Source organism: Aspergillus costaricaensis, assembly GCF_003184835.1.
Source record: "Aspergillus costaricaensis CBS 115574 unplaced genomic scaffold BO79scaffold_17, whole genome shotgun sequence".
NCBI classification, from domain to species: Eukaryota; Fungi; Ascomycota; class Eurotiomycetes; order Eurotiales; family Aspergillaceae; genus Aspergillus; species Aspergillus costaricensis.
Window position 1 is genome coordinate 769,898 of NW_020291817.1, and position 12,798 is coordinate 782,695.

A 12,798-nucleotide genomic window follows, 5' to 3' on the forward strand; every position below is an offset into this window, starting at 1 on the left:
TGGAATGAGATTGGATTTGGACGACGATCTAGCAACTTAGAACTTATATGAAGCAATTTGAACAAAATCAACGGTCGAAAGAAAGAAAAAATCATGCTTCAACAAGACACCTATGTCCCTTGGGTGCAGCTAAGAAAAAGCTGCGCAGTTCCATATCATCATCACACATCCCTTCACGAGTCGATATCCTCACTTCGGGGAAAGCGCGGAAGAAGAGAGCCGTGGCAAGTCGTAGTTCAATGCGAGCTAGATGAATTCCGAGACAAGCTTGTTGCGTGGGTTAGCGTCGATACATTAACATACTGTGTGATATGGTAAATACTCACTGCGAGATCCACCCCCAAAAGGTAATGACGCATCTTCCATCTCCTTGGTAGGTGAGTCCCATCGTTCCGGGTAGTATTTGAGCGGATTAGGGAAGAATCTCGGATCCCGATGCATACTATATGCTTGTGCAGATACCGTTGTCCCTCCAGGGATGTTGAATCCGGCCAGGTGAGATCCCTCTTCAGGGACGGTCCTCGGCAATGCTTCCGGAACAGCTGCGTATAGTCGCAATGTCTCCTTGATTACCTGATTCAAATAGGGTAAGCTGCGGGTATCTCGATCAGTGAAAGTCTCCGGAAGCTGCTCCATCAGCTCGGAAACAAGCTTATCGCGGATACGGCGGTCTCTGCAAACTGCATACGCAAGGTATGTCAGGGTTACGGCGGTTGTGTCGCTGCCGGCCCCGATAAATCCGCGAGCCTCGTTGCAGATTTCCTGTTCTGATAGGCCACCCTTGTCGCCTGCATTGATCACTTTGGTAAATAAGGTGTGTTTGGCATTTAACGGATCCTTAGCAATGAATGTTCTATGGCGTGCGACGGACTGTCGTGCATAATCATTCAATCTATAGCTTGCTTGTACCATTTTAGTAAAGATAGGCAGAGGAAGCATGGCGCCAGCTTTCATCAAGTACGGAAATGTTGTCCGCATAGGTGATATTGTGCTCAGTTGCTCCAGATCAATGCTATATTGAGTTTTCTAAACAATTAATGTCAGTCCGTACAATACTCCTAGCTGGAATCATATATTATACCTCTTCTTTCTCCAACATACGAAAGGATTCACCGAAGCTCAGTTCCCCAATGATATCCGTCGTCATGAATAGCCACCACTTGTACACGTCCAGCGAGCCTTTTTTTTTCAGTTCATGGGACATCTTATCAAGAGTGAGATAAATCATTTCCCGGATTCGGGGCTCTAAACGGGCCAAAGATGAATCTGAAAGTGGCGGCGCGAGCAGACGTCGACGGGAAGAATGAATAAGAGGGTCGGGGGTGGAGATAATGTTCTCGAGAAGGGGAGGAACGAGAAGTCTATACCAATTTGACTTATAAAAGCGACTGCTGGTTTTGTAGATTTCTCTTGCCGCACGAATATTGTATATATCAACTTCGTTGGGGGAAACACGGACGACAGGGCCTAGAGATTTGCGTTGATGTTGCACTTTGAAAGTATATGGCAGTAGTACAAGGACACCCACCATATTGTTTGTGAAGTTCATCTACATAACTTGCCCTCTTGCCAGCCAACCAATAGTAACTGACTTTCAAGCTGGTCCATTGGGAGAGATATGGCCCTGGAATATGTGTCAAGGGGTTTGTGGGCCCTTTGTAGAGATATCTCTAAACTGTGTTAGCATAAATCGTGGTTATATCATAGGTTATAGTCAGCCCACTAATAAGATAGAAATGGCGAGAACGCCGATTAAAGCAGGTATCATATTTGCGGAACTAAATAGGAAAGGGAATAGAAAGACTCCTGATGAACGTCATGTACTTTCAGTTCCGTGGGCGCTCAGTATAGCCGCATCCGGGGCATCGTGAAGAGGCGGGAAGGGGCACCGTTTGATATGGGAAAGATCAATGTAAGGGGGTTCAATGGACTTATTGTTGATTCAAGGAAGTAACAATTTTGGTTCTGATGAAGATGCCAAGTCTAAGGCAGCCATTTCCTTAATCCTAATTCCAAGCGTGGGGATGGCCAACGCCACTTCCCCTTTAAGGCGACGTACATGTCAACGGCGCTCAAACTGAGCAAGTTTCGCCAATGATCTCCAGGCCCAGGGACCCTCTTTTGATGTTAGCGGACATTCCATCAATGACATCAGCTCCGAAGCTGTCGAGTGTGAAAGTCTCATTTGAGTTCATGATGATATGCTTCATATTCTCAACTTCGTTTCGTTGGAAAATAAGGCCAGCTCTTATACTCTCTATGTCGACGTCGGATTTGCTCCTGATCAACTTTACGGAGGACACGAACACAGAACTCGATAGACTCCTGAATTTCTTTTTCGCAATCTTTCCATTCGTGTCAACTGTTCCTTGGATGACTAGATAGTGCAGACTTAGCTAAGAACCTCCCATAAAGGACCGGTCAGTCAGATAACTTGCTCGGCCGGAATTAATCAAAAGCTCGATTAAAGCTCTCCTCGCCCAGCTCATTGAGTATAGGACGGTCCTTGTGGGCCATTTGGCTATATGCACTGCTCACAACCAGCAAGAAGCGTGTGTACGCCTCGCGAACCTTTTTGGAGTGCCACTCCCCGGCAGCCCGCTCGCTGCACTGACCTTTCATAGACGCGCATATTGAAGCCGCCGCAGACAGAGCCCCAAGAAGAGCAAGGTGAACGCCAGATGAGAAGAGTGGGTCGATGAAGCATCCAGCGTCCCCGACTATGCGCACATTGGCAGCCGCGTAAGATGACGCATTGTACGACCAATCCGACGCAGATTTGACCTCGGAGACGAGCTCCGCATCTTGTACAAGGTCCATGATTCCAGGTGCTTCGTGCAAACAGCCCAGAAAATAGTCTTTGGTTGATGGCGTTCCTATTGCTTGCTTTCTAGCCTTGACAATGTTTTGGTGTCGAACAACGCCAACGGAGGTTGTTCCGTTGTGAAGGGGAATCACCCAAATCCAGCCAGATGCGTCTGCAGCATTTTAGTTAGTCTCATCTGGCTTCAGCTGGTCGCTGTGAAAAGCCGATATTGGTACCTTCAAGACAACTGAAGTAGGGGGACCCTTCCATAACAGTGCCTACTCCATACGTTGCAGCGTTCTCAAAATATCCCCAAGTGGCCAAGTTTTTCAGGCCTTCATTGTACCGTCGGTTTTTCAAATACTTCGTGCTCATTAAGCCGGCTCGCCCGCTTGCGTCCACCAGATATTTGAATCGGATTCTCCCAGAACTTTTGTCTGTTCGTGTCCAAGATGCAGACTCGGGGAAGTCAGCTTTGCTGGTTGCTGATGATTCAGTCGCTCGAACCTCCAAGGAAGTGACCTTCACGCCGTCAAATGTTTGACAACCGCACTTATCGGCATAATGAAACAATATTTTGTCTGCCTCGGATCGTATCACATTCCAAGTATAGTTTTTAGGGCCTCCGGCTTTGATAAAATTGGTATCTATTCGCCCTTTAACAATGGCCTTGTCGGGCATGATGTGATAACATACATCCTGGTGGCTTGCTGTTGAACTTGAATGTTCCTCCGTTCTGTACAATAAATTAATACTCGCCAGGCGGTGTCATCACACAATAGACTGACCTTTATTTCAAAACCATGGGCTTCGAACTCAGGCAAGACACCAATAAATTCCATGAAGTGCTTCAAAGATGGCACCATACTCTCACCAACGTGGTATCTATAATGAGTCAGTGGAAACATAGGCCTTGATTTTCAAGGGAAGGTGGCTTTTAGCTAGGTTTCAATCGACCTTGGGAAAACATCGGCTTCCAACAATACGGTATCAATTTCTTCTCTGGCAAGCACGGATGTAGTATATGATCCTCCTGGGCCACCGCCGACCACGAGAACTGTGCATTCCGCTGGTATAGACATAGTATTGGCTGCAAGGTCAAGTATATCAGCAGGGGTTAGGATACTAGAAGACTATGAGGCGTAGTGAGAATAAGCCGAATCTTAGTAAAGTAGAAACCGGTAACCAATCTCGTGGAGATAAGTTGAGGCATTATATCATGCAGCGATATGTGGTCTATTAGTATACTTCAACTTTGATTGAATTGCACTACCATGAGCGCTTTCTTTGGGACTTGGCCTTTTATTTCCTGCAAGGTAGATGTAAGGGCTACTAGTCTTTTAACACTTGTGTTAGGCATGAGTCATGGTATATTCCAAGACATTTCTCTACTTTACAAAGTTGCTGCTTGTAAAGGATCGGGGAACTATTCAATGGTATGGTTGTATGATTAATGATATTTATAGGTACTACATGTGTTGGTAAATAAGCCAAAGATACTAAATTGTTAATGTTGAAATTACGTAGTTGGAGATCCAGTGTCATATGATGTAGAACGTCAGTGTGGTTCTGTCGGACATTAATCTTAACTATGTAGTAGCTTGTAGTAGGTGTACTAGTAGTTAAGTTACTAGTCTTTGTAAAGGCTGTCTTATGGCAGAGTTAACTATATATACTTAGTACTATAGTACTACTTTGTGACCTCAACAGCTGCCAATAGGCTGATCTATGAATAATATGATATCATAGTTCTCTGGTTTCTTCAAAGAAAGATCTGTATTTAAAGCCAATGTCTTTGTCCATCTATTCTGTCTACGGGGTCTACTTTGTCGCGATTTGACATTTGATGATGCCTAGCATGTCCCCTATAGGTTTTCGGGAATGTAGATGCCATGCATTTGGTGCTACCTGAGATTCACGAGTTGCTATGAGGCACATCTACCCGCTAATAAGGAAGCGGTCTGGGGTGTTTTTGTACAACATGATGGACTTGTTGGGGGGTGGGGCAGAGGGGCTATCATTGTCTTCATCTGTCTGGTTCTCAATTTACGTACTTTCTTCTCTCACGTGCATGAATATGACGATGAGCGAATACTTTCAAATAATGTAAAAAGCCGAGGAGTTAATGTCCCGACTCGAAGCATTAGCGTAGTCGTTGTGTACTCCCTCACAAGTCATTCTTTCTATATTCCGAGGTCCCTGGGATGATACGGATGGAAGGGAAAGTGAATCAACCAATCAATCGAATCATATTCGCATGATTATCTCATGCATACGATTGTCATATCTATGATTTCAATACATCATATATATCAAACTTTTTTTTATCTCTCCTCACGTCCTCCCCGCGGAGTACTGACAAAAGTGGCTGGGCTGCAACACCGATCTACTTGCAGTACGTAGATGCAGGAAGACAAAACCATACACTGTTGAGAACATTCCATGAGGCAGATCTATCGAGTGACAGGTGCTCTAGCATTCCTCAAAAGTATATTGTGGCTACTTCTTCTTGATAATATTTTACTAGCTCTTTGATCGATACTGATGTAATCGAGAGCTCAACATACAAGTGCTATATACAAACTCCGACTTGATAGGCACTCTGAGTGGTTTCCATGTGCAAGTTGAGTAGAACCATAGTGTCACTCTGAGTATCGCATGTCATTTTTCCATACCCATAAATGAATACGATTATCACTCTCCAAGCGGTCCCACTGATGGTGAATATATTGATCATATAAGCATTACACTGGTCGCCTTGCATACCCAAGTCCGTGATAAACGGATTGATGGTCTGATAATTGAGGGAGCGCCTGAAGGCTGTGAGGTAGACTGATTAGCATTGAACCCCAGTAAGACTGTTGACAAGAGTGCCAACCAAAAACAGGAATTATTAGTTGATGGATCTATCGATATCATACCTGTCAGGATAGAACTGACAATCTTCACCACCATGACTGCGTATAAAGTTATTGGTAGTTACTACAGCAGGCAGCCAAATAAACATGGTGAGAGATACGAAGTAGATGGATAAGAATAGATAGGCTACCATCAATTAGAAAGCTAAAGGAAAGTGCCAGGCAATAAGATAAGCTGTGAGAGGCAGGCGGTCAGCAGTGGCAGGTCGGGACCCTGTCAAAGGAACTGCTTATCCATGGTTAGAGTGGATGTTGAATGGAAAAGAATTGGAAATGTGGCAAATCTGACTGCTTGACCGTTGAATCCACCACACACTTACGTACACTGGAGTAGTGCCAGTGGCGTGATAAGTAGGGAAAGCAATCAGATCAAAGCCCTGTCAATGGCGGGGATTAACCAAGTGTCTTAAGTGACAGGGGTTCTTCCGCCACTGAGAGGTTATTCCGAGAACACCACGGACAGTGTGCAGTGCGTCTGTATGTGAAGACAGGATGTTACAATAGTAATCATCCAATGCAATCCAAGACAAGACATACAAAGTCGAAGATCTGATCGCAATGTTACTTTTTGTGTAGGAGGTGATGAACCCTGGAAATCGACGAGGGGCAGTGCAGTCAGAAAAGGGCCCAAAAGAACTTGGAACGAGAGGATGGATGGTTTGCGTGGCCCCCAAGCCACGTTCAAAGCCGACGGCGACCGGTGAGTGGCCCGCCGCCAATTAAGGTGCCTCCGCAAATTCCCCATCGGGTTCCAGTTTTGGGTTCAGGCCTTCATTCGAGACTCCCTTTTTTGCCTTCTGGCTCGCCTTCTCGACGGCTCTTCTTCTTCTGGTTCTGGTTCTTGTTCCTCTCCCACTTGAAGTTAGTCCGGTTTCCCAAAAGAGCTTACCCTCTCCCTCTTCCTCTTCCTCTTCCTCTTTTTTTTCTGACGCTTCTATGCTCTACTCTGCTCTTGCATTTGCAGTCATTCTTTTCCCTGTTTGCATCCAACTAGTCTTCAATTAAAATTAAAATCCGGCTGCAGTCAAGTGGCGGCGGCTCTATTGTTATTTCGGCCGTCTTACCGCTTCCGGCTGCCTCATTTCGTATTCGCTGCAGCTGAACAAAACAGAGTCAGGACAGCTGAACTCACTTGGTTGGTCTCTTTTTCTCTTTTGCTCGCCGCCTGCGGAAAAAGATGTTTCTCTTGACGTCTTCCCATATCCTTGTCTCTTCTCAACTCTCCGCGTGGCCTTTTCCTTCCCCTCTTTACCCCCCCCCCCCCCCCCCCCCCCCCCCCCCCATCTCCCTCTCCACCCTCTTGTCCATTCTTGTTCCTTCTGTTAACTCGGTGGAACTCGCTCCCCACAGTCGTTTCCGCCTGTTTCACTTCCAGCCATCTGCCATCATCGTCTTGGCTTTCGCTCCGGTTCACCTCCCTATCGCTGTGACGAACCTTCTCCTTTTCCAGTCTACCTTTGCGCGAGTCGCTTGTACGATATCCATCGCCGGTTTGCTTTCGGGGGGCTCTCATATGCTGGCATAAACGAGTCCGTTGTCTTTGGCTGGTTTTTGGGGCTCGAAGAATGAGTCAGGCCTTTCGTCATACAGGAGATACGACTACGACCGATTCGCCCACTGATTATTTACCTTCTACCTCGAGATTGGAAGTGAATTGATAGAAACGCAAGGAGACGGATATTGTGGCATTCACATCACTGTGGACATTTGCGATCCCGCCATGTCCCAACATGATGATGTACCCGAGTCCAATCACGGTCCGCAGGAAAGCACGTCGGCGGAACATACAACCGGAGGAAATGGCGGCTCGACTCCAGTACCCCAACTGCCACGGAGCCAGTCCTTGGATATAAATCGTGCTCAAGGCGGTGCAGTCCCCGGCCGACCGTCCCTTTCTCCATCTCGAACCGTGTCGGATGCTGGCCGAAGATCATCGCAACATCATGTCCGTTTTTCGACCGACTTGGAGCGTCCGGCCCCGGAGCAAGTTCGAGGTTCGGACACCGACCGTCGGCCCGCGTCCAGAGGGTTAACAATCAACACAAATCTCGCTCAATTGCAGGTGCCTTCATCGGGCAGGTCCCCAGGACATAGCGCAACCTCGCCTTTGTCGCCCAATTCGACATTGTCCCCTCCCTCCCCACAAAGTCCGGAATCCGGTGGTCGTTCGAGATCGCGTCATCGTGGGTATTCGCTGCGACGGACGATCTTCGCAAAGAATATTGAGTCCGCTGTTACGTCTCCGAATACGATCGAGCTGGGTCAAGCCCATGCTGTTAGCCCACAGGAAGGCGCCTCTGCTGATGTTTCCGAGCGGAAATCGGAGGAGGTGCCGCGCCAGTCCACTGAAGATGAGAAGCAAGACGTTCTAGTAACGCAAAACTCCGCATCCGATCAAAACCTGGATCTGTCGACGACGTATTACTCAGAGTCTTCAGATAACCTCAAACACAGCAGGCACCTCTCCACAAGTGTCTCCTATGAGAAATGGCTCAAGCGGAGGGCTGTCGTTGCCACGCTGATGCTTCGTCTGGAGGACATGCTCGAGACGGCACGTAAAACCATCCTTCGTATCAAAGACATTCCGCCTAGCAAAGACGGTCGGCACATTGACCTTGACGCGACTCGCACCGAAGCCCTCGTCGATGAGAGAACCGGAAACCCCTATGTCGGAAACTCCATCCGTTCCAGTCGTTACAGCTTTTGGAGTTTCTTTCCCCGCCAACTGTTCGCGCAGTTTACGAAGCTGGCCAACTTCTATTTCCTTATTGTTGCGATCCTACAGATGATTCCTGGTCTGAGTACCACCGGTTCATTCACCACACTCGTGCCGCTGTTGATCTTCGTTGCTATTTCAATGGGCAAAGAAGGCTTCGATGATTGGCGTCGCTATCGCTTAGACAAGGAGGAAAATAACCGTTATGCATTTGTCCTTCGTCCCGGTGCAGGTATGCCTCCCCAGATGTGCGCTAGCGACAGCATGTCCGTTTCAAGCGAGTCTCAGGACTGGGTCCCAGTGAAGTGGAGAGATATCAAAGTTGGAGACGTCATCCGATTGGAGCGTGATCAGCCTGTACCGGCAGATATGGTCCTGCTTCATGCGGACGGGCCAAACGGTATCGCTTATATCGAAACCATGGCTCTGGACGGCGAGACCAATTTAAAGAATAAACAGCCTGCTCAGCCTATCGCAAAGGTGTGTGGGACAGTTGAGGGAATCTGTAGCAGCGCTTTGCATTTCGCCGTTGAGGACCCCAACATGGACCTTTACAAGTTCGACGGGAATGTGACCATCGCCGCGGAAGAAAAACTTCCATTGACCAACAATGAGATCGTGTACCGCGGTAGTATTTTGCGCAATACCGAATGTGCGTATGGCATGGTCATCTATACCGGCGAGGAGTGTAAGATTCGGATGAACGCAAACAAGAACCCTCGCATCAAGTCGCCCTCTCTCCAGGCCAAGGTCAACCGGGTTGTTATGCTGATCGTGCTCCTTGTCGTTTGCTTGTCGGTAGGATGCACTCTCGCTTACAAGTTTTGGTTCCATCAGCAAGTCGAGCCCAAGGCATGGTATCTCACTCAGGCGAGTGTAGCCATCGGGCCTATCTTCACCTCCTTCCTGATCATGTTCAATACGATGATTCCCATCTCGCTATACGTGAGTATGGAAATTGTCAAGGTGGCGCAGATGCTCCTGCTAAATTCCGACATCGACATGTATGACCCCGAGACTGACACTCCCATCGAAGCTCGCACATCCACCATCAACGAGGAATTGGGCCAAGTCAGCTATGTATTTTCGGATAAGACCGGTACCTTGACCAACAACTCAATGCGCTTCCGTAAGATGAGTGTTGCTGGCACTGCATGGTACCATGACTTTGATCTTGTCGAAGAGGCGGCCAAGGCCGGTGATCATACGAAGTTGATCCATAAGAAACGCCGCGCAAAAGGAAAGAAGGCGCTCAGCCGCAAGTCGAACGTTTCGGAGGCGCGGAGAGAGCCTCCCCGAACCTCAATGTCCATGACGAACGGCCTGGACGGACGTGGCGCCTCTATGCGCAACAACCGTACCACCGATATGATCAAGTATATTCAGCGCAAGCCTTACACCGTCTTTGCCCGCAAGGCCAAGATGTTCATCTTGGCCATGGCATTGTGTCACACTTGTATCCCGGAAGATGACGAATTTGGCAATGTCTCGTTCCAGGCAGCATCGCCCGATGAGTTGGCCTTGGTTATGGCGGCTCAGGAGCTTGGCTACCTCGTTCGCGACCGGCAGCCAAATACCCTTACCATTCGGACCTATCCCAACGGACCCGATGACAAGCCTTGTGATGAGGTGTATCAGATCATGGATGTTATCGAGTTCTCAAGCGCTCGTAAACGAATGTCGGTTGTGGTGCGGATGCCTGATCAACGCATTTGCGTGTTCTGCAAGGGCGCTGATAGCATTCTGATGAGATTGCTGAAACGTGCCGAGCTCGCGCAAGAGAAGGCCGTGGAGATTGAGAGGCGCGCCAGCAAACGCAAGGCAGCCGAGGCTGCCCAGGTCGTGAGGCGCAACAGCGAGTATCACAGTCGTAAGGATAGCGGGCTTCGGACCAGCTTTGGCCGGCCTAGCATGGCCCGTCGGCGATCAAGTATTACCGGCGATCACGTATCGGCTCTGAGAGAAAGCATCGACGTTTGGCTGCGCGACCGGGAGACCGATGGTGGAATCTTGACGCGAGGGGACGATCCTGAGTATTACAGTCCTCGCCCCTCTGCCCAATTGGGACGCGCTTCGAGCACATGGTCGGATTCTGGCAGCTCCATTCACGAAAATGAAGAGGAAGAGCTTGTGGAGGAGGCTTTGGTTGTAAACGAAGCTGCCGTGTTCGAGCGCTGCTTCCAGCATCTCAACGACTTTGCGACGGAGGGGTTGCGTACGCTCCTGTATGGGCATCGTTTCCTTGACGAAGCTGCCTACAACAACTGGAAGGCTGCCTATCACGAAGCCTCCACTAGCCTTGTTGACAGACAGGAGAAGATCGAACAGGTTGGTGAACAGATCGAGCAACAGCTCGAGTTGACTGGCGCAACGGCCATCGAAGACAAGCTGCAGAAGGGCGTTCCCGAGGCGATCGACAAGCTGCGCCGTGCGAACATTAAGATGTGGATGCTGACTGGCGACAAGCGAGAGACCGCCATCAACATCGGTCACTCCTGCCGTCTGGTAAAGGATTACTCGACCCTTGTCATTCTGGATCATGAGACTGGAGAGGTCGAGCAGTCAATTGTTAAATTGACAGCCGACATTACCAAGGGCGGCGTCGCTCATTCGGTTGTTGTAGTTGATGGGCAGACACTATCCATAATCGAGTCAGACCAAATCCTGGCGGCACAGTTTTTCAGGCTGGCCGTGCTAGTTGATTCGGTTATCTGCTGCCGTGCCAGTCCTAAGCAGAAAGCTTTCCTGGTCAAGTCGATCCGTCAACAAGTCAAGGGTAGCGTGACGCTGGCGATTGGTGATGGTGCGAACGATATTGCCATGATCCAGGAAGCTCACGTTGGCATCGGCATTACTGGTAAGGAGGGATTACAGGCGGCCCGAATCTCGGACTACTCGATTGCCCAGTTCAGGTTCTTGCTGAAGTTGCTCCTCGTCCACGGTCGGTGGAATTATATCCGGGCGTGTAAGTACACGCTCGGGACCTTCTGGAAGGAGATGCTGTTCTACCTGACGCAGGCTCTGTACCAGCGCTGGAACGGGTACACTGGCACCAGTATCTATGAGTCATGGAGTTTGAGTATGTTCAACACTCTCTTCACGTCTCTAGCCGTCATCTTCCTCGGCATCTTCACCAAAGACCTCTCTGCCTCCACCCTCCTAGCTGTCCCAGAGTTATATACCAAAGGGCAGCGCAACGGCGGGTTCAACATTCGGCTGTATCTAGGCTGGACGTTCATGGCTGCATGCGAGGCCATGATGATTTATTTCTGCATGTTTGGGCTGTTTGAAAATGTCATGTTCACGCACACAGGCAGCGACATCTTTTCAGCCGGTCTGCTCTCGTTCACGGCCTGTGTTATCGTCATCAACACCAAGCTACAGGCCCTCGAGGTGCACAACAAGACGTATCTGTGCTTAGTTGTGTGGATCATTTCCGTTGGTGGTTGGTTCTGTTGGAACTTGATCCTCGATCGCCGGTACAACCCCAGCTCTGGTGACGGGATCTACCATGTTCTGGGCAACTTTGTCTATGCATCGGGCCACGACCTCGCTTTTTGGGCAGCTTTGCTCGTCACCGTCATCGCAGTGATCGTGTTCGAAATGACCGTGAGTTCCGTCCGGGCGCTCTTTTTTCCCACGGACGTGGACGTCTTCCAGGAATACGAGCAGGACTTGGACATTCGAAGACGGTTTGAGGAAGCCGCAGCATCTGAGCTGCAACAAGGCTGGGATCACGGCAAGAAGAAATCCAGCTTTGAGCTGGCTCGCGAGGAAGAGATGGAGGTGCGCGAGCAACAGGTTCGGGAACTTCTTGCCCGGCCAAGAGTTATGGTGACCGGCACCAAGACAGGCTCTGGTCCCGTTGAGATGGAAGATGTTGAACTGGGCGGATACGGCACCAGCACTCCTCCAGAGGGTGAAGAGGTGCCCAAGACCCCGCGCCGGTCAGTCGAGGTTCATGAGTTGTTTACGAAGGGATTTGGAGCCATCCGAAAGGGGCATTTGAAGTGAATGATGATGGAAGAAAAACAAAAAGCAATTCTTCGTGTCTGTTTGTTGTATGAGTGCCTTCACTCCTTTGATTTGTGAGCGTTCAGGCGTTTAGAGTGGATACCCCGGATAAGTTCTAGTCACTCCTTCTCTGTTATTTTTCTGATCAGTGTGTATACTGGTTGTATATATGCATGGAAAGCAAATAGATTATGAACGTGGACAAACGCGCAACGTTTTGCATAGAGCAGTGAAACAAGATGAAAGAAAGAGTATTGTAAGAAGTAGGCTAAGCTTGACAGCTCCGGAGCACCCGGAAGCGAGGATGAGGGGCGCTCCAGTTTCCCCTGAGTGGATCCCCAATC

General features: G+C 49.1%; 4 protein-coding genes across 4 annotated transcripts; 1 reads left to right on the forward strand and 3 right to left on the reverse strand.

The window, feature by feature from the left end:
- Positions 1 to 4: 4 nt before the first annotated feature.
- On the reverse strand, positions 5 to 1,948 carry BO79DRAFT_19719 (cytochrome P450). The gene is made up of 5 exons (XM_025681244.1): positions 1,724 to 1,948; positions 1,529 to 1,670; positions 1,082 to 1,467; positions 327 to 1,026; positions 5 to 267 (listed from the first exon to the last, which is right to left on the reverse strand). Exons 1-5 carry the CDS (start codon positions 1,766 to 1,768, stop codon positions 92 to 94), a joined length of 1,449 nt encoding a protein of 482 aa, XP_025539284.1. The 5' UTR covers positions 1,769 to 1,948; the 3' UTR covers positions 5 to 91.
- Positions 1,949 to 2,448: 500 nt separating this feature from the next.
- On the reverse strand, positions 2,449 to 3,888 carry BO79DRAFT_218286 (NAD(P)/FAD-dependent oxidoreductase; the record flags this gene model as incomplete). The annotated part of the gene is made up of 5 exons (XM_025683411.1): positions 2,449 to 2,978; positions 3,043 to 3,453; positions 3,503 to 3,542; positions 3,595 to 3,691; positions 3,764 to 3,888. The coding sequence occupies 5 exons, from the start codon at positions 3,886 to 3,888 to the stop codon at positions 2,449 to 2,451; spliced, it is 1,203 nt and encodes a 400-aa protein (XP_025539285.1).
- A 1,297-nt stretch (positions 3,889 to 5,185) lies between these two features.
- Positions 5,186 to 5,820, reverse strand: BO79DRAFT_19724 (uncharacterized protein). The gene is made up of 2 exons (XM_025681248.1): positions 5,728 to 5,820; positions 5,186 to 5,626 (listed from the first exon to the last, which is right to left on the reverse strand). Exons 1-2 carry the CDS (start codon positions 5,759 to 5,761, stop codon positions 5,379 to 5,381), a joined length of 282 nt encoding a protein of 93 aa, XP_025539286.1. The 5' UTR covers positions 5,762 to 5,820; the 3' UTR covers positions 5,186 to 5,378.
- Positions 5,821 to 7,008: 1,188 nt separating this feature from the next.
- BO79DRAFT_209343 (aminophospholipid-translocating P4-type ATPase DNF3) lies at positions 7,009 to 12,665 on the forward strand. The gene has a single exon (XM_025682587.1). It carries the CDS (start codon positions 7,445 to 7,447, stop codon positions 12,452 to 12,454), a length of 5,010 nt encoding a protein of 1,669 aa, XP_025539287.1. The 5' UTR covers positions 7,009 to 7,444; the 3' UTR covers positions 12,455 to 12,665.
- The last annotated feature ends 133 nt before the right edge of the window (positions 12,666 to 12,798 follow it).